At 42.7% G+C, this 24,843-nt stretch overlaps 1 protein-coding gene across 4 annotated transcripts in view; it reads left to right on the forward strand.

Annotated features, from left to right (window-relative positions):
* The window catches only part of SLC38A1 (solute carrier family 38 member 1), a 42,852-nt gene extending 18,547 nt beyond the window's left edge, over positions 1–24,305 (forward strand). For 3 of the 4 annotated variants that reach the window (XM_071733528.1, XM_071733530.1, XM_071733529.1), the window contains exons 5-16: positions 4,656–4,729; positions 6,254–6,346; positions 6,648–6,729; positions 7,844–7,926; positions 8,829–8,887; positions 9,020–9,145; positions 11,282–11,361; positions 12,565–12,665; positions 15,886–16,004; positions 16,536–16,677; positions 16,786–16,883; positions 17,889–24,305. In XM_071733528.1, coding sequence (XP_071589629.1) covers positions 4,656–4,729; positions 6,254–6,346; positions 6,648–6,729; positions 7,844–7,926; positions 8,829–8,887; positions 9,020–9,145; positions 11,282–11,361; positions 12,565–12,665; positions 15,886–16,004; positions 16,536–16,677; positions 16,786–16,883; positions 17,889–17,990 — 1,159 coding nt within the window. In that variant the 3' untranslated portion in view covers positions 17,991–24,305. The remainder of the gene's footprint in view (positions 1–4,655; positions 4,730–6,253; positions 6,347–6,647; positions 6,730–7,843; positions 7,927–8,828; positions 8,888–9,019; positions 9,146–11,281; positions 11,362–12,564; positions 12,666–15,885; positions 16,005–16,535; positions 16,678–16,785; positions 16,884–17,888) is intronic. The other variant, XR_011723907.1, reaches the window with a different exon arrangement.
* The last annotated feature ends 538 nt before the right edge of the window (positions 24,306–24,843 follow it).

Here is a 24,843-nt window from a genome sequence, read left to right on the forward strand (position 1 = left end):
GCAGTGGGATAGTATCCATTTCTTACTTGTGTCACAGGATCTCCAGAGCTTTCATCAAAACATGGTGCAATACCTACTTCCTACTTCTTTTTTCTTTTCTTTTTTTTTTCTAACCAAGAAAAAGAATATTTATATTCCTTTATATATTACCTATAATATTTTCTTCTCACTCCCGCAGTTTCTACAGTTTATGTGAGAGTCCTTGAGAACTATCATAAATAGAGCCAAAATTTTAGTATAAAAAAGAGTTGATGTAGAGTACTTAACTCCAGCAAAAAAGAAGCGTTTTGTAAGAGAGAATTTTATAGTTTAAAAATGGAGCAGTGCCAGTGAATGAGTAAGACACAGTGTTATTCTGTGTTATTCTGAATTTCACTATGAGACATTTCATTGTGAAAAGCAATTGTTAAGAAATCACTTGGGAATTGTGTTTAGATTCCAGAGATAAATGTTCATTGAGGGAAGAAATGCAATAATTTACAATCTCTGAGAACTTTTCAACAGTTATTGAGTTTAGAAATTACTCTAAAAATGTTTCGTTTCTTAAATGTCAATACCTAAAAAACAGAACTTATGTTGCTTCTTAGTTTTTTGGGAAATGCATAACACGAGCCCTGTATACAGCAGAGGGGGTGGCCAAAACAGTACATATAGCCATCTGCTCTGGGGTTTTGTGCCAGGATAGCTACAGCCATGCTGATAGCTTACAGTTTTCTGTGATTGGCTAAAAATCTGGGAATAATCCAAGGAGTTAAGCCATTTTACACTAAGAATGTACAAAGTCTCATAATTGTGTTGTTACTAAGCTAGGCTATAAAGTAGCTGGGCTGTCATGTAGATCCTTCTTATGCAGAGGGACTGAGTTTATTTTATTTTTTTCTGCTTATTTTACACAGTACTCTAACCTGTATGTGATATTCCACCCTTGCTCTAACAAGGACACCTCTGAGGGCACAGGCTGGTGGCTGCAAAAATTTCTGTAACAGAAAAAAAACCATTAACTCTCCTCAGCCTTGTTCCCTCTTCTGATATAAGTGTCTTGGCCAAGGAACAACCTCAGTTTCTCCTTACTGCTTTAGTTTTTTCTAATGTCATCCTCTTCTTCTTTCAGCGGTTTTTCATGAGAGTTTGAATCATAGAACTGCTGTGATTATAGTTAAGTGAAATGTGTTTGCTCTAAAGGATGTAAAAAGGCAGTTTATTTTAAGTGAAGTAGATCAGAGCAGTGATGTGAACACCACAGAAACTTCTAACAATGTGTGCTGGTGACTGGGTTCATTTTGGCCCAAGCTGTGAGTGTGCAAACATGTACCAATGCTGCACGCAGAACTCCCAACCCTGAATGTAGAGATTTTATGTGGTAAATAACACTATTCTCTACAGAACTAACTGTGGATTTAAAAGTGGATAATTGTTTGTGTTAGCTTTATAATGCCTTTAGATCTGTTGGCTTGGAGGCAGACCAGCCTGCTGAGATCAAAGGTAAAGAAGTTAGCAGGACCTAACTGACCAGGTTAGCAGAGCTTTCCCCTTCAAAGCCTGGAGATAGAGCATCTGAATGTGGTGTCTGTAGTTATGCCTGAAAGTTAAACTGCTTTAAATGTTCTTTCATAATGCAATAATCTTAGAGTTAAACTTATTCCATTAGTTTTATATTTTTTTCTCACTCTTGTGCATTTTCCCCATAAAAAGATAGTTTTGCTACTGCTATCACTGGTAGATCTTAGAACCTTTTCTGTTTTACAAGGAATCAAAGAGAATCCCAGCAATAGTTTCATTTCTTTTTTGCACATGAGGAAGCACTTACATTCATTGCCCTTGAGAAGCACAGTTCTGGAAAGTTTCTAGGTTGCTTTATCCAGCACTGGCATGCACCATCTCTCAAAAGGAGAAAGCAGAGGCAGAAAAATTAAAGGAGCATTTTCAGTGCTAACCAAGTAGATTCAGTCTGAATTCCACTCTCACAGTTTCTGCAGTGTGAAATGTGCACCTGGATCAGTTCTAATCCTATATTCTTGCCATAAGACATGCAAAATAAACATAGCAATGGGTATATACTCTCACATTCTATTTGCATAACTTAGTTCCATAGCAAAGTGTCATGTTTTCTAGGCAAAAAAACTGAGGAAGGAACTCAGAGGAACTTAATCCTTTAGACCAAGAGAGAGCAGCCTTTCCTATATGTGAAAGGATGAAAACCTTGCTGCAGAAAGATGGCACAAAAGGCCTGGGAGGTTCGAGATGGTCCAGAACTACATAGGGATGACAGAAGTATTTGTCACTGCCTGTGCTTTCATCCTGGAGAGCCAGGACCAGAGTGATGAATGGCATTGCAGAGACATATGGGCCTGCTGAGTGCAAGGTGCCTTCTGCTTTTAGCCTGGCACTTCACATAAACTGAAAAACCTTGCCTGAGGTACAGGAGCTTCTTAGATGAGTATGAGACTACAACTGAAGCTTCACACTGCCTTCTGCAGCCACTTCTGCTAGGTCTGGCCGAAAGCAGTCATGAAACCACAGCCTGACTGCTCCAGAGGTTCAGGGCAGGCCGGCAGACTGTACGAGTGGCAAATCCCATACTCTGCCATGCTTTTCTCCCTCCAGTACCTTAGGGGGGGTTGGAGCTGTTCTGTGCAATGAGGCAGGTGACTGCTGGAGCTTCACAGGTCTTCTCGCCCCAAAACCTGGGACTCCACAGAGTGCTGGGGACAGCACATGCTTCAGCTGAGAGCAAACAGCCGTGGCATCGCAGGAACAGTTTGTTCTTCCCAGAACTGTATCATTCCCCTGCCCTAAACTGTTTATTCTGGATTTGTTGGAGGGAGGTGACTTTTGCATGTACCGGTTGCTTGTATAACTGCCAGCATTTCTTTAAAAGTAGGCAACATAAAAAGAAGGGGAGTGCTTTTGGGACTGCAGCTCAAGATCCCCTGCTTCTGTTTTGAATTTGTGCAGAGCGGGTGGCATGGACATTTTCATTTCTTTCCAAGGGGTGGTTCTGGCACCAGGATCCCTGTCCATACCGCAGTCCTAACACAAACAAGTTTTTCATACAGGGCTAATGAAAATGCCAAGTGTCTCTGTAAGAATCCTATGGGGAGCTAAGGACAGCAGATCAGATAAATACCTGGCTGGTTGGGAGTGTTATTTTTACCTCTGCAAAGTCTCCATGAGCTCAGTGCCTGACAAACGGGAGCTTTTAAGACTGAAATATGCTGGATGCTGGCATGCAGAGCCAGAGCCATTTGGGGCTGGGCATGAGTCAGCCCAGCAGCCCAGCACGCAGGGCTGTGAGCATCGTGTCTCCAGGCAGACAGGGATGTAGTGGCTCTGTAGGGAAGGCAGTCAGGAGCAGGGCTTGGCAAATGTGTTAAGAAATGGAGCAGAGTGACCTCAGGCAGTACGATCTCCCTTCCATTCTCTACCTCCCTGACATAGAGGCACCCTGAGGTACAGCTCCCTTTGGGCTGTCTCAGGGGTGTTGCTGCTGTCAAACATCATTCTGTTGTCAAAAAAGCCAATTGTCATACCACCTCTTATGTTTCTGCCTCCTTCTCTGCCCCTGAGAAACTTGTGTACCATTATTTCCACAAGTTTCCACGAGTATTTCTAGTTTAAAATAATTAAAAGGGGGGCTGGAAGGGGGGAAGAGGGGGGGGGAGTGGGAAGCTTTGCATCCTGTTTCTTCTATGTATTCCTATGGAAAAGGTGTGTTGATGCCTATTTATGGCAGCAGCTTGTTTTCTGTTAAATTTTAGGCTTGTTTTTCTTGGTGTCCTGAGGGTAACTGTCATAATAAAGAGAGGAATTGCCAACAGATTGTCTGAGTGCTCTTCACACACATCATGAAAACATCATCAGGTCTTTGTGTGTCAGTGTTGGAGGGGAAGGCACACATGGTGCTTGGCTTAAAGACACAGAGCAATGAGGAAATGTGTTTTTATGCACTTAGCCTCTAGCACTGACTAATTATCATTTGTGCCAGCAAGCTCCCCACACAAACAGTTTGGTCATTACTTCCTGCAATTCTTCCATGTGAAGTCAAATTACGGATGGCACATCAGGAGTGACATCAGTGAGGGAGCACCAGTTCCCACCTGGACAAAGTATAAACTTTAGGTTTCCACCTTTATTCCCAAGAGAAGCCAGCTGAGCATTAACTTCCCTACTCTCCCCTCTCCGTGGCCCTTGGGAAACACCTAAAGAATCATTTGGGTACCTCCAATAGCATATGAAGCTTGCCTGGGGTTAAGATGCTTCCATTTGGTAAGGGAGTCTGTAAATAGAGGACTTTCCTTTGAAAAGAAAAAGTTTGAGAGTGGGTGGTGAAGGACATACTTGGCTCATTCCTGCTCCAATAAAACCTTTATTCCTATCTGAAAAGACATTTTAATTCTTGCCTCTTTCAACATGGGGAGGTGTAACTCACCAAAGGGCAGTACTCTGCAGCTCTGCTGGGTTTTACTTGGTTGATTCTGCACACCTGGTGTGGTGGAACTGCAAAAAGCATATGAATCGTATGTATTTTGGGGGCATTTTGCATTTTCGTAAGAGTATAAAAATCATCAGAGTCAACAGGAATATGACCTGACATTAAATATTGCAATGTTAGAGATCAGCTCTTACAGTAATCTTTATTTTCCATTCTTTTGTAGGCTGCTTTTGGTTTCAGTGACACTGCTGTCTATTTATTCAATACATCTCCTGTTGGTGTGTTCAAAGGAAACAGGTAATTTAAGATGTTATGGTTAATAGAAAGGTGCAATATATTTTGGGACAGAAGCCCATAATAAGCATGAGTTTATGTCATGGCATTATCACTGTAATGAGAAAAACTTAAAACAAAGAGTGAATTCTGCTACCGTGAAATGATGTCTCCAGTGATCTAGAAGGAACAGCTCATATAGTTTCTTTCCATTACAAAACCAGCTGCAAATGAAATATAATGAATCTTTGCCTGTGGTGAAGCTTACACAGAAATACAGCTTGTTCTTAATGGTTAGTGTGGAGTTTCTGATAGCTTTTGGGGTGCAGCAGGAGGTTTCCAAGCATAAGACAAAAGGGAACAGCTCCTCCACAGAGGGAAATGTACCAATAAACAAAATATCTTCTAAACACAAAAATTAGAAGTTGTCTACTGTGTTAAATGTCACTGTTCTCTGAAGCCCAAGTCTCTTTCCTTAGGTAACGATCTCAGAAACCAAATTTTTAGAGCTATCTTCACAAAAATGCTTTAATATTTTAATATGTAATTTGGACACACATGATTTACTGTTATAGCATGTATAATGGCAGCAACTGCTTATTAAATTAGGTACTTATGCTTAATTGTGGACACATTTGTGCCATGTTAGTTCCCCAAATCTAAGCCCTAGTCTCTATGCTGCTGGTATATTTAAACTCAAACTTATTGCTTATACAAGCTTCAAAGCAGAAATGTCAGCTATAAGGAAACATAGAGAAAACCAAACAATGGGATGCATTTTAAAAATCATCTGTAGAGATGGCATCTGAAATACTTCTCTTTCTGTTCTCCTGTATCTCACCATCTCTACAAAGTTGTCTTTTTCTCAGCCTAAATTGCAGCTACGGGAAAAAAATAATCAAACAGAAGCACAGAGCAATTAAGAGAGGAGTTTCTCAAGCTTGACAGATATTTCAAAAGAAGTTTTAGTTATAATTTATACCTTCCCTTGCTTTTACCAAAAACAAACCACACGGAGAATTCACAAGCTAAGGCTTCCTAGTTAGGAACTGTAAAGCAGTGGCTGCCCTCATTTGGGTCACTTGGCCAAAGCAAGGGAAGCTGCAGAATTGAGGCAGTGTGTCTGCAAGGCACCATGGCCAGGCTGCCAGGGCTGACTTGTGGATCCTGCTGTAGCAAGTGTGCTCTGGGGAGGAGGCTTTCCACGTCACTCTCAGTGCAGGCACAAACCTAATGTTCCAAATGGGAATACCAGAATTTAAGATGTCACTAGGGGTACAGACAGACTCGTTAAAGGAGTGTAATAGCCTCAGTAAGAGCTTCAATTTCAAAAATGATTGGTGGCCAATAATAACATTTATAGATGTCAAGACAACATTCCTACACAAGTTTCAGACTTAGTAATTACAAGAGAGCTCTCTATTCACTTGCAAAGGGCAGATATGGCTGCACAGTTGGGTGGTTAGCTGAAAAAGAATCAGAAGTGTTTTGACTCAACAGCTTTTGCTGGGGTATTTGTTACCTTTCTCCTCACTTCTTCTCATGCAGGCTGCATGGTGTATGAGAAGCTGGGTGAGCAGATCTTCGGTACCCCAGGGAAAATGATTGTCTTTGGATCTACATCTCTTCAGAACATTGGAGGTAAAGGAGATGAGGGTTATTGGAAAACAAAACCCAGGAACATCTTAATAATGTTACATCTACCAACCAGTCAGGTTCCTCCTTCTCTTTGTGACATCTTGGGATCACCATGCTCCTCAGTACAACTGTGGCTAACACTTTGCATCCAGCCCTTTTAACTGCTGTAGTACTGAATGATCAGTAATTTGCAGTCAATTACAGTTTGAGGTCGTCTGTCATCAGATGCTGATGTTCAAGATGCTTCTCTGTACTTGTTCCTCAAAGTGTCTTACCCATTTTCTAAATTATCTTCTTCCTCCAGCAATGTTGAGCTATCTCTTCATAGTGAAAAATGAGCTGCCCTCTGCCATAAAGTTCCTAATGGGAGAAGATGAAACTTTTTCGTAAGTTGAAATACTTTTGGTGAATAGATTATAGAAGTTAACATTGTGTAGATAAGTTTAAGCATTTGTTGATAAGTGATTTTAAGTTTTGGATGGTCATTATGTTTTCAAAGTAGATTTTCACAGGAATACCTCAGGGGGTTAATAAAAATCGAGGCAAGAGTCATCTGTGGCTTCTCTCTTCGCACACCAGAGTTTCATGAAGAATTGTAATTTATACAAGCCTCTCACCATAGCATCTAAACTTCTACTGTGTTAGCAACACTTGAAGAATTTGGAAACAATGAAAGTTTAAGATAATATATATTTCCCTGCATTCATAGGATCTTACAGGATTTTGTCACTGAAGTAATGTCTGTAGTATGAAATTCTTTGACAGCAGCATATTGCAATGGCAGAATATTGTACTTTGATTTCTGCCACTTACCACACCTTGACATTTACCAACTCCTTTAATAGAGGGATGGTATTTCTTTATGTCTGTAAATATTCTTTGCATTGGGCTATATGGTGTGCTGTGTTGCACAACAAGGTAGAGATGCTTTTCCTATAAGTAGAAATAGGCCATGCAGAATGTCATTAACGTTTTCCTTCTCCCCTTTCTTGCTTTCCAGCAAGATTTAAAGAACTTTGGTAGAAGGAGATACAGCCTTGGGCTGGCAAATCCATGCCAACCCATAGGAGCCTGCTTTGCTGCTCCAGGCACATGCCCGGGTGCTTTAGCAAATGAATCATGGTGGCCCCTTGCTGCCCCACTGTGGTGTACATGTAGCCCTTTGGTCTTTCCTGGTCTGAAAGATTATATCAGGTTACAGAGGGTGTTCTTCTGCTTCTCAGTCCCACTCACTGAAGTCCATGGTGATGTTTTGTCTAGTGACCATGAAAATCTGACCTATCAGAGGCAGGGCAGTGACATGTTTGAAGCACTGGGTACTTAATGACTCTACAAATTTCAGCTGTGGCCCCCATGTCTCCTTTTTTAGGAGCTTGTAGGGTAAGGAGACCAAAGATAGTTCTGTAACTGCAGTAGTCAAGGAGGGTGACTTGAGTGTGAGGAAAACCAGAGAGGGTTTAAGCTGTGCTCATGGTGGTTGCTCTTTAATGTTTTATACAGAGCATGGTACGTGGATGGGCGGATTCTTGTTATCGCAGTGACGTTTGGTATAATCCTCCCTTTATGTCTACTTAAGAACCTAGGTAAGATGCAAATGCCATTGTGGAAATGAAGTAAAATAAAGGAGCCCTGACATCATGCCACTAAGATCCACACTGACAACTCCACTATTAAAGAAAATTCTCTTACTGTAATCTAAGCAGCCTCCTGGACAAGGAGTAAGCTGTGTTTTTAGCACTTTGAAACAAGTAGGCTTACACTGTTGCAATGGTTGAACTCAGTATACACCTGGTTCATCCATGCAATTATGTAAATTGATTTTAAAAGATAGAGTTAAGAGGGTTTCCATTTCATAAGGCAATTGTATTTTTATGTGTAGCCTGTAAAAATAACCTAACAAACAATGAATTTACAAAAAAATAACATTTCTCATCAGCTGCAAAATTTTTCATGGTGAGGTTAATTGGACTTACTGGACTTCAAAGTAAGATGAGTATAGAGGATTGCATTCTTAAATGTGTCTGAGTCCACAGAGATGCCAGTAGCAACACAACGTATTTTCTAAACCCATCAAACAATTTTTGGCACTGAAGTCCATCTGGGATCTTCCTTTTGAGAAAATAACCTGTATTCAGCTGACATGGGTTGTATGAAGAAATCCGGGTGATGCTCTGATTGCAACTGCACATTTTCAGTTTTGTTTGAACTATCACAGCCTCTTTAAGAAGTAAAATTACTTAAACTGCCATAAAGGTGACCCTCCTCAGTAAGTCAAACCAGGAAAAGCTCAGGTCTGTGCAAAAGCTGGGAGGCTTGCAACATGGGACACTCCCGCATCAACAGGACATACTTTTGTCCTGTCTAGAAGCTCACAATACATATGAAATGTATAACAAACTTTTCATGAAGTATTTAAAAATAAGTAAAAACCAAAATATGGCTAATAAAATAGTTTTGCATAAGATTTCCTTTTAATTTCTTTCAGGATATCTTGGCTATACCAGTGGATTTTCATTAAGCTGCATGGTATTTTTCCTGATAGTGGTAAGTTCAGCTTGCTTTCTCTGTTGGATGAGAGTTACTTGACAAGATACTCACAATTTCTCTGATGTTTTAATTTGAATTTGCTTTTTATTATTATTTTTAGCAAATAGCTCTCTGCCACTCTCATTCTAGGTTATTTACAAGAAGTTTCAAATTCCCTGTGGTGGATCGGCACTAAATGCAACCTCATCCATCCTATCAAATAGCTCAGCACATGAACAAATGTGTAAGACAAAGTATGTTGTCTTTAATTCCAAGGTATGTTTCTTTTTATAATACTTATTTTTAATTCAGATAATATATGCACCTACACCTCGTGTTCTTAATCTGATCAGCACCATGTAGGGCTGGATTCTCCATGCTTCCAGTTGTGCTCCAATGGTGAGAGCACAATGTATGTCCTTGCCCAGCCTTATGCAGATGCCGTACTGAATGTACCTTCTTGTGGTCTTCCTCTGTCCTGGTAGTAGATGGTCTAAAGAAGTGAGCCCAAGCTACCATCAGATAACAAACACTCTCCTTGAGGCAGTTTTCCTTTCCTCTGCTCCCTCCTATCCGTGCTGCAATTGCTTCTTTCAGCTGTAGATCAGCAGTGGCTGAGTAAGCCGTTCCTGCGTCCAAAGCCCACAAGTAATCCCTCTGTCCTGCACACAAACCAGTTCTTTGTGACAGGGTACGTGTCTCTGTAGCCATGTGTTGAACTGGATCAGAAAAAGGATACAGTCGACAGCTAATCCAGCAAAAATTTGATTGCATTTCAGCTGGACACTTTCCTCAGTCGCCACACAGCTGCAGGAAAAGTTGTGCCAAGAGAATGGGAAAGAGAAGCTGGCTGTGGCTGTGGGAGCAGGAGATTTACTCCTGTCAGCTGTGCTGGGGTGCAGTGCTCCTTAAAGAGCAGGGCAGGGTCCTCGGGCATCACTGTTGCATTCATAGGGAATGCACATGAACATCATGTGTGCAAAAATGAATTCTTTTTAAACTTCATCTTACCAGCTTCAGTCAAAGAAGCCAATGTGAGCACTTTTCTTTAGTTGGAGGTGGCCATCAGCCCAGATCTGGTGTGAAAGACCAAGAATTAGTTAACTTGGTGTTCTAGAGCAGCTTAGGGGTCGGTATACTTTAGATAGCATTCAAGTCAGTCTTCTAAAGTGTCAGCCTTTGCCTCAGAGTCAGTGGACACACATTGGAAGCATTGTTCCATCTGAACTAAGCATCTGAACTCTAGATTTGCTGTTGAGGCCAACATTTTGCTGGTCAATTTAGTGACTTTGTTGTGAGAGTGGAGAGACAATTTCACAGAATCAAAGGATAGCTGAGGTTAGAAAGGCTCTCCTGATCATCTGGCCCAAACCTCCTGCTCAAGCAGGGCCACCTAGAGCCAGCAGTATGTCAAGGCAACTTCAGAACCTCTCCGACAGTAGCATGTTGTGGGTGAGGGAGAGGAGATGGCACAGGCCTGGGTGAGGAAGGGCCATAGGAGAGCAACCAGTGCATTTTCTTAATGTGCCAGGCCTGGGGCATACCCCAGGAGGGCTTCTGTGGGAAGTGGATGCCTGTGGCCAGCACAAGCACATCTCAGAGGGCCAGGGAGAGCTGCATGTAGGGACAGGCTCATTGTGTCCTCAGAGAAGGACCTTTTTTTTGTGTGACTTCTGCTTGTACCTGTTCCCTGGGAAGAATGCAAATGCTGGGGCATTTTTGCGAGGTTTGGCTGTACACCGAGGACTGAAACCCACTCAGGTTTTTGGTGGAAAAGGGGGTGAGGTCCCCTCCAGAGCCCCCCCCCCGGTGATTCCTGATGACATAATGGTCTCTCTCTTTCCCTAAGGAAAAGCATGTTCCCTCCACAGCCCTCCTAGCCCTTTTGTTGGCCTGGGAAAGGAAGGGGCTCAGTCTGGTACCTTGAAATATCCATTTATTTGTAAGTCCTGCATTCCTCTTCTCCTTCCTTACAGTCTGGGTTTGGGCTTCCTCTTCAGAACTTCAGCCATAGCTGCGCACCCCTCTCCATGCCAAGGCAGGGTAGCATAGTGGTGCCCCACCATACATCCCTTTTACGTGTGAAAAGTGTGTCAGTAACAGTGGCAGAGAAACCCAGGGAGCAAAACCAAACAGCCATGTGGCACCCACCCAGCACTGTGCTCTGTCAGCAGTCAGGACAGTGCTCCCGTCACTGAGTTGAAAACTTTGTCCTCCAGTTGGAAGAGCGCTGCTCTCCGTATTTCGTGGAATTCATGCTAACTGACTGGTCTTCTGCCTTCTCTGAAGGCTCTTGACTTTCGCTTGAAGAGTCTGGAGAGTTGGGAGCTGAGGTAGTTGAGCGTGGTTCATTTGTTCACACTGCTGAGGGAAATACTTCTTAACTTCTTTTCTGACATTCTTTCCGATCAGACCGTGTACGCTTTGCCCACCATTGCTTTTGCATTTGTGTGCCACCCATCAGTGCTCCCGATTTACAGTGAACTTAAAGGGTAAGACTTTGTCTTCTATTTTATTTTATTTCCACCCCCCTCTACCCCCCCCCCCTCACCAGTTAATTGTTTTGAACTGCTTTGCTTGGAAAATGTTAGCACAGAGATGCTCTGAGTCATTCGTGCCATTCGGAGGAGATGTGCTTTAATAAGACTCAACAAGCCAACGAGTGTGGCTGTCAGCTAGGAAACCTGCCCTCCCGGGCAGGGGTGAGGGAGGCTGAGGATAATGCAATGCTTTGGGAGTTTTCTCTGGAAGTACACAGCAGCCTGGGGAGAGCCAAGATGTGCTTGTTGTTATTTGGCAAAAGAGAGAGGCGTGTGTTCAGCTAGAGGCATTTGTTCCAGTGCAACTTGCTGCAGTACCAGGAAAAAAAAAAAAAAAAAAAAAAAAAAAACCAAAGATTTTCAAGCTTGCCTGTACTAAAAAACCCTTTGCTGGTGTCTCGCTGACACCTCCAGCTGGGCAGGGCTGTGAGGAGCTGGAGGCTGGTCCTGCTGCAGCATGGCTGGTGGCTCCAGGGTTTGCAACAGGGTCCTGGGCGATAGGAAAAGCCCCACTGGAGAGATGGAGGTCAGTCAGGCCCACGGGTACCCTCAGGTCCTGGGGCTTTGAATTTCAAGGCACTCTAGCAGGTTCCCAGGTGCCTATTTAAAGCATCTCTGTGTGGGTTTAAAAGTAGAACTTCAGGTACCAGGGTGTGAATATTTCAGAACAAATACCTAAAAATTAAATGTTGACACTTCGTGTTGGCCTATTTTTACAGGTCTACAGTGGTCTGCATACATCTATTATTTTCTACCCATGGGGACAAAAATCTCCCTCTGCAAACATTCAGAATGTTGTTTTTTTCCTGTGTATAATTTTATTCTTCCTTTATTTTTGCCTTTTAATTTAATTGCTGAAGTGTTATGGGCAGTCCCTCTCTATTTGGCTTGACCCTTCACTGGAGGTGGCATGGCCAGGGAGCAGAGCAACAGGGCAGACCCACCAGTTCTTGACCTAACCTCCAAGTAGGGTCTGTTTCCCTGGTCCTTTTCTTCCTTGTGCAGCTGTCAGTGAATTCCTGTTTTAAATGAAAAGGCATTCATGAGTCTCTCAAGAATTACAATGTTTATGCAAAGACTTAGTAAATTTTTAAACAGCTATACAATAAATCCAGCCCAGCCATATTCATGTGTTCTTTTTTTTCTTTTCTCCAGCCGTTCACAGAAAAAAATGCAGTTGGTTGCAAATATCTCATTTTTTGCCATGTTTTCGATGTACTTGCTGACAGCCATATTTGGCTACTTGACTTTCTACGGTAAGTATTCAGTTCTCTACTGATCAAAAAATAGAAAGGGAATACATGTGAAACCAACAGTTTATGCCAGATGAAAAGGAAACTCCCATCCACTTACAAAAAAAATAACATTTTCAAATCATAAAAGCATTTTCAAATAATATTCCTTAGAGTTTTCATATTATTTCATACAAATTTTTTCCCCTTTTACACTGTCAAAGAAAAGCACAAGTAAAAGTAGCATTTGCAAAAAACATATTCAAAATATGGGTGAAAGCTTTGTTTAGCAGAACTGGGGATTAGCTTGGCCCCTCCTAAGATTTTCATTCCAAGGTCCTTCCTCACCTGAATGCTGTGTACATTGGTAATGACTGAAGCGTGCATATCTGCATAAAATGAGAGACATTTGAGAGCAGGTCCCAGGAAATTAGTATCAAATAATCCATCACAGATTTTTCAATGTTCTTACTGATGCTTTCATCAGAGGTGAAGGACCAAATGTTTTCCCTGTGTCCCTAAAGCTGACCCCTTCAGCTCTTGGCTAAATCTACTGGCAGTGAAGCTGGGGAAGCTTTGAGTGTTATCCCAGCTCAGCTGCCAAATGATGGCTATTTCAGTGTCCAAGAGTTGTACCCCGTCTCATGCATATCTGTTCATTTAAAGAGACAAACAAATTAAGTTGTATCACTAAAGGATACAACATGTATGCCCTAAAGGCACAATTATTAAGTAAAGCAGGATAAAATATTACTGTTGCCCAGAAAGCTACTCCCATGTTCCATTATAATGGGAATGTTGAAAAGTAGTTTCTTTTTCCATGGACCATTAAGGGGTTACAAGACAGATGACAAAACTGATGTTTGCTTTTTACCTCAGAGTCACCAAAAGGTCATCAGTCTTCTCCATCCTATTCCAAGTGACCTTTTTGTTACAATCTCCTCATTCATGATTATCGTTCCTCGTGGGCCACGTATTGCAAAAGAAAGAAAATAAGTAAATATGAAATGTGTTGGGGTTTTTTTTTTTTTCCAAAGGTGCACTTATCTCATATTTGTTTTCTCAGGCTCTCATTCTGCTTATGAGGCCTCAAGTCTGCATGTGTTGAAGTAACTTGAGGTCATCTGTTCTAATTATCCCTATAAAACCGCAAATACATTGCAAGTGACACCAGCAACAGCCATTCTCATCCAACTGCTCCTGTCTAACACATTCTTGTAGAAATGCATCAAATTAGCATCCCCAGGGAGCAAGTGGGTGTAAATCAGCATGGACCCCTTCGCTTTGGCAGGGAGGAGATTCTGATGTGATTGCCCCAGGGGTCTGAGGAGGCAGATCCGTGGTGCTCCTCTCTGGGAATCTCCCACACCCCTCAAGGACGAGGGTCTGGAGTCCATGGAGGAGGTAGGGGCTGCGTCCTTCTGGCCCTCCCGAGGGGGAACGGCGGAGGAATCCCTGGGGTGTCTCGTGTGCCTCTCCCCATATCAGGTGTCCCTGCTGCCCAGAGCCAAGAGCCCGTGGGTGGAAGCTGTGCAGCTCTGCCAGGGCTGCTGCGAGGGTCAGCGCCATGACAAGCAGCAAAAAAAGACACTGAGGGAATGTAAAATTCCTCCACTTTGATCCATCTCCCCCTTGAGACTGATGAGACCTTACCTTTCATATGTTCACTTACAGTTTTCTAACCCTCTTCTCTACCCTTACCTGGGTAAGAACAGCATTTTTATTATGGCCATTTCTTCTTTACACCAATAGTACTTGTCTGTTTGCTGTGTTCTCAAAAGTGTTGCAGTGATGACTATATTTACATTGCAGAATTACAGAAAAGAGGTGTTTTTCTTCCCCTAAAAGGTCACACTGTGGTTGGGCTCTGTGGTGTATCTAGCTGAAAGGAAAACAGACCTTCAACTGTAAGCCTTGCCCTTCACTTCCTACCTGGCTGCAGTCCGTGAGCGGTACAGAAGTTGCAGTCTGTGCTTGCAGGAGCAGAGTAAGCTCTGTGTCTCAGAAGCTGTGCATGTGCCCGGCTTGAAAACCCCACTCCTAATCTGCAGGGAGGTGGGAGAGTGTTTTCTTTCTCCTGGTGGGGATTTGAGCACTGTGTACGTGGTGTTGACCCGTGGTCTCTGCCCATAAGGGCTTCCTGGGGGGAGCACAGGCATTTTGCTGCAGGACAGGTCTCTCTGGAATACAGGAGGTTTTACCTAGTGCCAAAGGTTTCAAACTAGATGTGGCTGCCAAGTTCCCTTTAAGGGCTTTGGTTTAAGAGCTGTTGTGTTTTACCACCAGCTTTCTAAGATTAGCAGGCAGAAACAAAACATGAGCCTAAAAAGGAGCAGCAAGTATGTTTTGTGGTGTGCTTAACAGATGCCCCCTTAGGTTATTGCTTCTAGATATTGAAAAGTTACAAAGCACACACATAGTTCCCTCAGCAGCTTGGTTTTCCTCTTGGTTAGCACACACGGACCCACTTTGCACTACTTATAACAGCTTCAAGGAAACACTTTTTGCAGGAGGTTGTATTAAAATATCACCAGTACCTCCCCATTAGGCTCCCCTCCAGCACATCTTGGTTGCTGGGGCTGTCAGCCAACGTGGGGCTGAGCTGCAGGCACTGCTGAGGGGCTGTCAGGTTCAAGAGAAAAAAACTTCAGGGCAAACCTCAGAGGAGCTGCCAAGAGATTTGAGTGCAAATGTCAGAATGTCCTGCTGAGAGTTGACCCAAGATAGGCTTTGTTCCTGGTTGAGAGCAGGGCAACTGCTTTTTGCTGGAAGTTTATTTGCTATTTAGACTAATTTAGCTCAAAACCTTCTAGTCTATATTAAGTTCAGCTGTTGCAATGCATGTGGTTATTTTTATATAATTTGAAACTTTTTTTTTTAAAAAAGCCCACAGAACCAATTAGAAATAGCTAATTTCACTTTACTTATTTTTTATATATATGTAAGCAAGCTTCCGCGTACGTCTCACTGTTGTCTTTCCTATAGTGAAAATTACCTTAGACTTAGGCATGTGCTGTCTTGAATAGGATACATTCCTAAATCAGGCCTCCAAAGGATTAATCTGCAATAATGGGATCATTAGGATTTGGTTCAAAGCACTGTTTTAACTCAAGAATGTTTCATTCCATACTCTTTTGTTTGCAGATAAATCACTTGTTGTTCAAGAAGGCTGTTTTTAAAGCAGTGATTTTTGTGAACAGATTGCCTGTTTGCCAGAGGACTTATCATACTGTCTTTTCCATAGACACTGTGCAGTCAGATTTGCTTCACAAGTACCAGAGCAAAGATGACATCCTCATCCTGACCGTGCGCTTGGCTGTGATCACTGCGGTGGTACTCACGGTGCCAGTGCTGTTTTTCACTGTAAGTAAAAAGCTCTTCACGATTTGGAAGCTGGTTATGGCTGTACGTGGCACATTCCTTCAAACCACAGTGCAGGATTTTGCCAGGATGGTGATGTTGCAGCCACAAAAAGAGCTGGAGCTTGGTTTGGCCTTTTCCCACACCAGACTCCCACTAAGTTCTGGAAAAGTTCTCCCTGCAGGAAATGAATTATTCACTCCTGGTCTTAAATCTGTTTTAAATTGAATCCACAAGCCCCCTCCTTTACTGACTTCACTGGCTTGGAGGTGAAGTTCATTTTTAAGTGCGGAAGGACCCCAAAAGGCACATTAGAAAGGGAGGGCTATCCTGCTGTAGATGCATGTATAACTACAGTTTTGAAATATCAAATGAATTTTAAGGATTATTTCAAAAGGCATTAGGTCAGAGACCCCAGACTTTCTGACAGATTTATGAAGAGCTGGTTTTCACTTGAAGAACCACTTAAAGATGGGAGGCTTGAATCAGCTTATAGACTATTCCTGACAGAGAAATCTCTCTCTCTTCCTACAGGTGCGTTCATCATTATTTGAGATGGCTAAAAAAACAAAATTTCACTTAGGCCGTCATGTTTTGGTTACTCTTGCTCTTTTGATTATCATCAACTTGCTTGTAATTTTTATCCCAACCATGAAGGATATTTTTGGAGTTGTAGGTACAGTATCTTGGTTTTGTACTACTAATAAAAGACTGTTGCTAATCAGCAACATAATAATTAGCTGTTGCTGACAGCTAACAAATCTCATTTATTTTAATTTTGCAGGAGTCACTTCTGCAAATATGCTGATTTTCATTCTTCCTTCATTGTTGTATTTAAAAATCATGAAGCACGATACATCAAAGAGAGTCCAGAAGATTTGGGTATGTATTTCTTCCCTGCCAATGCCAATGCAGTTCTTTCACCCTGTCATTCCTTAGAATGTGCTGGATGCAAAGCGTACCTAATCCAAACATGTGTGAGAGCTTTTTTGCATTACTTTCCCTCCTTGCTTCAGTGGGCTGGCAGCTGTACTTACCCTTCTCCTTTGCCTGTCCTGGGGGTCTCTTGGTGGCAGGGCTGTACCACGCAGGGCACTCTGTGTCCCAGGGAATCCCTTTTGAGCAAGGCAAGGTGCTCTTCCCTTGACTGGGGAATGGGAGCTGTTGGCAGGGTAGGGGTATCACTCCGGCCCCCCTTCAGCAGCACTTTCAACCCAGCAAGATGTTGATTCAGAACACGTGATGGGTTCTGTTGGTGGTATTCCTCGTGGTTTTAATGGACCTGATCCAGACTTGGGGTGTTTCCACCAGAAGCAGCCAGCTGAAATGTTAGCCCTTTGGCATGCATGAACAGATGGGAATGGGCCTTGGAAATACTTCTTAGGAACCCCAGAAAGCACTGCAGCTGAAAAGATGCAACGCTCCTATGTATTCCCAGTCCTAGCAGGGTGTGCACTGGAAGCATCATAAGGTCAGACCTTCCTACCCTGAGCAGGCAAGGAGAAAGCCCATGTTTCACTAGTGGCTCCATCCACAGACCCCAGGACGAGAGGGCTGAACTTCTATACTTATTTCCCTGAGCTTTTGAAAAGAGCAGAGCCCATCAGTCCTAAAAACAGACTCGCTTAATCCTCTTTAGGGATGATCGGTGTTTAAGAATTGAATTGAAAAGAGAAAAAAAATGGTTTTGGTATTCAGCAAGTAATTACTAATGACACTAATCTGTTTAATTATCTATGGGTCTTGTCTTACCAGAAGTGCTATCCCATTTTAGCTGATAGCTTTTATACATCACCTTGTAAATCTCCTTAAGAGGAGAAGTTAACATACTTGAATTAATTTCCTTTTTGTTTTGTTCATGAATTTTCTCTATTTTTTGTGTTCCAGGCTTCTCTTTTCTTGGGACTAGGGATAATTTTTTCCCTTGTGAGCATTCCCTTGGTCATCTATGACTGGGTACAGTCAGGAAGCAGTGATGACGGCCACTGAAGTACAGACACCTCCTTATGAAAAGAAGACAACCCTGTTAGCTACACACCAAAATCGCAACCATCCATTCTGTTATCTATTCCATCTTTTGTGAGTGTACTCAAATCAAATCCAAATAATGATTACCCAGTGCTAAAAATACTGCTATGGGTGTATTTTCATGCAGAAAACAGACCCATTTTTCCAACAGTCGTATCACTCTCTCCCCAGATACTGAGTTACCAGATCAGCCCAAAGTCTGTGTTAATTGTCTGTGCGAGTATATACAGCAATGCTCATAGGAACTCATTGCAATTAATTTGTTTACCCTTTTTCACCCACCAACTGTATTGTTCTGTTGTTACCCTTAGTCCTTCAAGTGTAAGCTCTGCTCCTCTAGCACAGCAGCGCTCGCTGTTATCAATCCCAACTGGAGTGATGTCAGTTCACACCCTTCCCCACACACCCTGCCTTCAGCCAAAACTCTGCTCTCCAGCTGTACACACCCGGTTTGTTGGTTTGTTTGTTCTGTTTCTGTTCCATGTACCATTTGCCTCCCGGGGGTAAGCGTAGTGTTCTAGAGATGGGCATTAAAGGCACAACAGAGGCGTAAATAAGCTTTGTATAAGGGAAGGTCCTAAATCTGGTGCTGCTTCTCTCTGCTGGTTTGGTGTGGCTCTGGGGAACAGACCTGTGTCTGTCTGTCTGTCCGTCTGTCTTAGTGACAGTGTGCAGGGAACAGAACAAGGACAGCCACCACCACCAGCCACCATTCCCCTGGGACGCTTCAGCTGCAGCCTGACCAGAACTAGACTTGACCCCAAACCATGAGTACTTGAGCCTGAAGAGAAGCAGACACTTGGAGATTTCCATAGGAAGTCTGGTTTTTCTTCAGCATGAAACTGTTTACTAGCCCTATGTCTCTCAGAAAGGAAAAAAAAAAAAAAATCATCAAATAAGCTGTAGTTTTATCAAAACCTACACATTTAATCATAGCTCATGCATTTTCCATTCTGGGATTTATTTTTACATCCCTTATAGAGACTGTCTCTTCTCTTGTGTCTTCTCCTCCTACCACTGAAGTCAGTGGGGTTTTTGACAGCAGTGGGAGCAGGATTTGACTCACTTAGCAAACTACTGGATTTCTAATGGAAACTGAAATCTGTAACATTTCTTCAGACAAACAGAAACACTTTTTTATATTTAACATGTTTCCTTTACATTTCCCATTGGTTCTCCATGACAATTAAAGAAAAAACATTCAATTACTCCTGGCAAAAACACTGTAACTTGCATCTGTTGCTCCCAAAATAAGCATTTGCCTAATGCCTTATAGCTGGTGTAGAGAACTACTTGTAGAGACCCAAACGCTAAGCAGGTGATCATTCACCATCCTGAGCAGACACCTTCTACTCGTGCACTGCCAGCAGCATCAATCTGTTCACTTTCTGTCACTCACCCCGTGAGCTAAAAAGTGTCTCAAAACATGAGCCTGTCTCCTGCTCAAAGAACTGATGGCTGAAGGCAGCCCTGCTCATGCCCAAGGGCTGAGCAATGCCCTTTGTGTGCCTGAGCCGGACGTGTCCATGTGCAGTCACCCTCTTCTTCCCAGTACCTGGTTCATGCTGACTCCCATTGTACCTGTGGAAGGAAGCTGTCATCAGCTGTGAGGAAGCTGTCACTGCAGCTTGCTCTTTTTAAGGTTAGGGATGGTGACTTTTGGTTTGGGGGATTTCTGTGAGCTATTGAACTGCCTCAGTTGCCATCGCCTTGTCCTACACATCTGGAAGTCACTGCTAGTTGAGACCACAGAGCACTTCTCTGGGCTTTGAAAGTTGGTTTCTGAGGGTAACATCCAGAAAGGTTAGTTTGGGACCTTCCTTGGAAATTTGAGCATTGAGATGCAGAGTGCTCATGCTGCAATAATTAAACCTATTAAACCTAGACCTCTAGGTCTGTACCTCGGCCCAGACAGTGAGGGTACCCAGTTCTGCCAGTACCCAGCTGTGACCCAGATATACAGCAGAGTGGACTCCACAGGCAGTCCAAGTCCTTGGAGTAGCCCAGCAGGAAGAACAAAATTGGAAGCATCGTCCTACCAGGCAAAGTGCCCTGCTAGACTGCAGAGTAGGGGACCTTTAATCTGTCCTCCTCCTGGCCCCTCAGGCTTTCACTCAGAGGCTCCCAGCAAGATTTCCAGTGCAGTGTTCTTCCTCCCAAGCACCCCCCCAGCCCAGCATTCAACATGAATTGCTGAGCTACCTGGGACCCCTGGGCTGAGAAGGCTCATGCTTTCCAGCAGCTACATCTCACCTGGGATGGTGCACATCACCTGTTCTCTCTGTGCCACCTTTTCATGGGACTGATCCTTGCCATGATTCACAGAGAAGAAGTCTTTACCATAGCTTACAAGCCCAGGTGTTAGTCAAGCTCTGGAGAGAAGAACCCCATGCTTGGTTCCTATCACCTCAGCTCATTCTAAGCATCTTCCCAGCTCAGGGTGTAAGTTTGTGGCTCTGCTTTCACAGGCACTCAACTCTGCTGCAGCAGGATCCCAGCATCTCCTTCCATTCTCTGACTCGGCTTGCTGGGGTCACATTTTAGGTTTTGAGGTGCCTTATAATCTCTCTGGATATCATCCCAAAAAACCTTACTCAGACCTGAGAATACTGTACAGTGTTATTATCCTCACAGTGCTCCAGGACTCTTCTGCTTTTCTCCCTCCTTTATCCTTCTACCACTACTGATTTATGAGCAGTGCAGCTCTGTTCATTGGAGGGCTGTGAGGGAGGAGATCCTTGGAGAGATTTTCAAATACCCAGGTAGGACCTAGAGGTCTGATCTGCTGCACACAGTTCCTGCAAGGCCACAACTGCGACGTCTCCCTTCCACCCCACCCCCCAAATACTCTGTAGTTTCATGTTTAAAATAACAACCATTGAGTTTTGGCATCCAGCTTCCTTCGACTTGAAGGAATGTTGGGTGACTGATAGGTAGGCCCTTGCATTTTCCCAAATACCCTCCATCACTATCCCTTTCTCTCCTCTTTGCTGTTCCACCTTCGTCTTTTTCCCATTTTATTTGTATAGTTAAGTTTTACTGGATAAATAGGGAGTAAAATGAGCTGGGTGTGTGCACAGAGTGAAATAATCCCAAGGTACTGAAGCATCAAAGCATATCTTAGAGACTGAAAAATAGATACCCAAAATACAGAGTCTTTAAACAGACTTTGCTGCTGAGTCTCTGAAAAATAGAAGATAAAAAAAAAAAAAGAATAAAAAAAAAAAAAAGAATTTTGCTTAGACTGATTTACTGGCATCATATTTATAGATATTTATGGAAAGGAATCATGTGTTTATTGATGTCTGTGGTAATGAATGTGAAATAACGTGCTTTTTGTTTTCTCATCAGGTTTATACATTCTTAACAGAATGCAATAGACCCTGCTGTAACTGTCAACATCAGTGATGGATGACAATATTTGTATGAGGTTATCTGTAAAATGTACTGCTGTTATTCAGTTCTTTGGAAATAGTGAACTTGTAGCCAATGATGTACAAGTCCCACATTTTAGCTAGGGTTTTAAGAGCACAGTGAAATGCTGTAGGAGTTTCTCTGTTATTAAATTACTAGGATCCAGAGTACCGTATCTACTTAGTAGGTGGTAGCATGCTTGCTTTTCATTGAGAATTTATCACTATTGTGAGCACTGCAGATGTCATAGACTGGTTGAAAAATTGCTCCTCATAACTACAACAAAATACTTTAAAATTCTTCTTTGCGTAATAGCAACAATTGAGTGGTGAGGGACAAGGAAGGATTACTTAGAAGCAGGGGCTCCTAATGCAATTGTAGAAGTTAATCCTACACTTAAAAAATGGATTTGCTTGCTGCCTCTTCCGGTCCACAACAAATTGCAAAGAAACTAGTCCTGAGCTTACAGCACCCTTACAGTTGCAGAACACACCTGCCCTTCTCTGTCCAATGGCAAACACAATGGCCCAGTAAGTAGAGCACAGGAAATTGTTATTTGGGAGCAGTATCTCAGGAGCAGTGACGTGTCTGGGTGATGCTTGCTCCTGGTCAGAGAGTCAGTGCCAAATCCATGCACCAGCGCAGACCTTGTGTAGAGCTGAGAGGGACTGAGTGGTGCCCAGCCCATGTGCAGGCCCAGGGCAGAACAGGGGGTCTCATCCTGCCAGGTCAGAGATGGGGATGCCCATCCAGTCCTGATGGCTGCTCACCTGAGCCACGTTCCAACCCACAGCTTGTGCTCCACTTGCAACAGGTCACCTGCAAATGCAGGTTGGATGGTGTATGGGTTGTGTCTGTCCATCTGCCTTACAATGTACAGTACCACAGCTCTCTCTAATATTAACAGTAACAATTAATATTATCTCTGGTTTATCTTCAAATGAATACATTTCTTTGCTTGAACCTTACATTAAGGCTAAAGAGCATCTTGGTCAACACAAAACTCTTTCCGTGGGGTGGTGTCCCCACCTCCAGTCCTACCAGCCCACCCCAGTTTCTATAGGAGAAAGGCACAGCAGAATGTACTCAGCTCCATCAGCAGCTCCATGAGATGGCTTTATTGTCTGGTGCTAGGGCAATTCCCCAGAGCCCTTGGCATCAGGAAAATCCTATAACTTAGGATTTACAAAACAAAGAATGTTTTATTTGTATCTAATGTAAGGATTTCTGTAACAAACTGTGAAGAAAAAAAAAAAAAAAGACAATGAATTAATAAAAAATACAGGGCTGGAAAGGCATAGAATCCACAAATTGTACACATGCCTATGTTTCTGAAGACAAATCTATGCAGCTGTGTTGTATTGTAGGAAATTTCATTTTTATGTACATATATATATTGTAAATAAATAGGATGCTGTATATTTTTGCAGTTGTTTATCCCCTATGATATAGAAGTGTTGAGATAGGCTCTGCATATTAAGAATAATTTTAATAGAAATACAAATACTTTCGCTTCTGACTTAGGAAAATGTATATCCTTTCCATTCTCCCAGGAGTTCACAAGTTAAATCCTAAACTTGAAATTACAATCCCATGGCTAATGTAACAAGAGAAATAAAAGGTCCAATGAAATTGATAGGAATAATTCCAGTGCACGACTCCCTGTTTTCTCAACAGCAAGTTACCCATCTTCCTGCTAGGTAAAGTATCTCTCTTGTAAAGGGCCCCTTTGGTACCCAGGTACCCCTTACCTCCTCAGCTGAGGTCACTTGGTGAAGTGCTGAAAAGGCTTTCTGCAGAAACCACAGCAAACTGCAGCCAGGAATTTGACCCAGCTTTATGTCATGTTGTATCCAGGCATGTATTTACCCAACGAGGACAAACAGAAGTCAGGGCAGGACTTCAGCATTTCCATTTTCAGTCACCAGAAATGCCTCTTGTTTGGAAAAGTATTAAAGCATGGGGGTGGGCAGCAAGCAGAGCAATCTGTGCCATTTCTTGCCCACTCCCTTCCTGCAGTGTCCTGTCCCTGCTTCTTCACTGCAGACCCAGGCACGCTGCTATCATGAGACCAAAAGAGCAGCAAGAGTATCCCTGCCCAGGGTCTGCTGGCACATCCCACCCCATCCATGGGCAGAGACCTGTATTTTGGTCATGGGATAGACAGTGCCCAGGGGTGGGGATGAGGGGAGCTGGGGAGTGCTGTGTATGTGCCAAGAGTGCCTCTTCCAAGAGCCTTGCACAGACTTTCTTGATGGTAAAGCACAGAAAAGTGGGGCTTTTTTTTTCAGGATTGCAGAAAAACAGAGGTTGAGAAATGCACCTAAAAATAATTGGGGTTTTTTTTTCCAATGGTTACTTTATGGTCTTGGATGAAAATGAAACTTGAAATAATGTTTGCTTTCACCATGAGCACAAATTTGAGGCAAAAAATCTATGGGCAGTCACTTCTACAGAGCTTTTCAATTTAATACAAGTGTACGTCTTGTTTTCAGTGTTACTGCCAACAAAATATAAACTGTAAAGGTATTTTTCCACAAGACTTGAACTTTAATGTGTTTATAAAAACCTGTTTTTAGTGTCCCAAGGTATGTTAAGGCTCACCTAGATCTGCTATAAACAATACTGTTTGAATGGTGTATGCTTGATAGGAGCTTGTCTCTAAATACATTGTTGAAGTGAGTCATTGATAATATTTTGCTCCTGCTAACATCACCATACTTTGTGCTGCTCATATCCAAATAAAAAATGCAGTTTTTCAGTTTCTGTGTGTAAATAATAATAATTAAAAAATGTATTAAGTTCTATAACCTCTCTGTTACTTCTATAGTTTTTAAACATTAAAATTGTGATCTAAACTGATGCCAAAGCCAGGCTCATTCTTTCAAAGAGATAACTGTATGTTGTTATCATGCCTTAAACAGCATGTGCTCCTTGTTCTAATGCAACTATATCCACTGAACCCAGGGTATGTAGCTCTTGCAAAGCTAACTTTACTAAAATCAGTGTAAAGCATCATTACTTGGCTATACAGCATTAACATAAAGTTTCTGATACAGTTTTAGAGGGACCCGAAGCCAGGACCTATGGTCACCACAGACTGGCATTGCTAAAGATGATGGTATTCCTTAAGGCCAATTCCTGTTTCTGGCTGTTCCCTGAAGACTGTTCAAGTGCTCACCAGGGTTACAGAGTCAAGCCAAGGGCTCCTAAGCTAAGAGGCTGCTGTTACCAAGTTGAGTTTGGGTTCAGATGCCAAACTGGTGCTTGGAGTGGCTAAACACCTGCCAGACATTCTCTGCTACGGAAGCAGAAGCCTTTAGCAGACGGATGATGATACCCAAGGACAGTAATATCTTAAAAATTCCCAGCTAGGTCTCCCTATGTACCTCTGTCAAAG

Source organism: Heliangelus exortis, chromosome 1, assembly GCF_036169615.1.
Source record: "Heliangelus exortis chromosome 1, bHelExo1.hap1, whole genome shotgun sequence".
Taxonomy (NCBI): Eukaryota; Metazoa; Chordata; class Aves; order Apodiformes; family Trochilidae; genus Heliangelus; species Heliangelus exortis.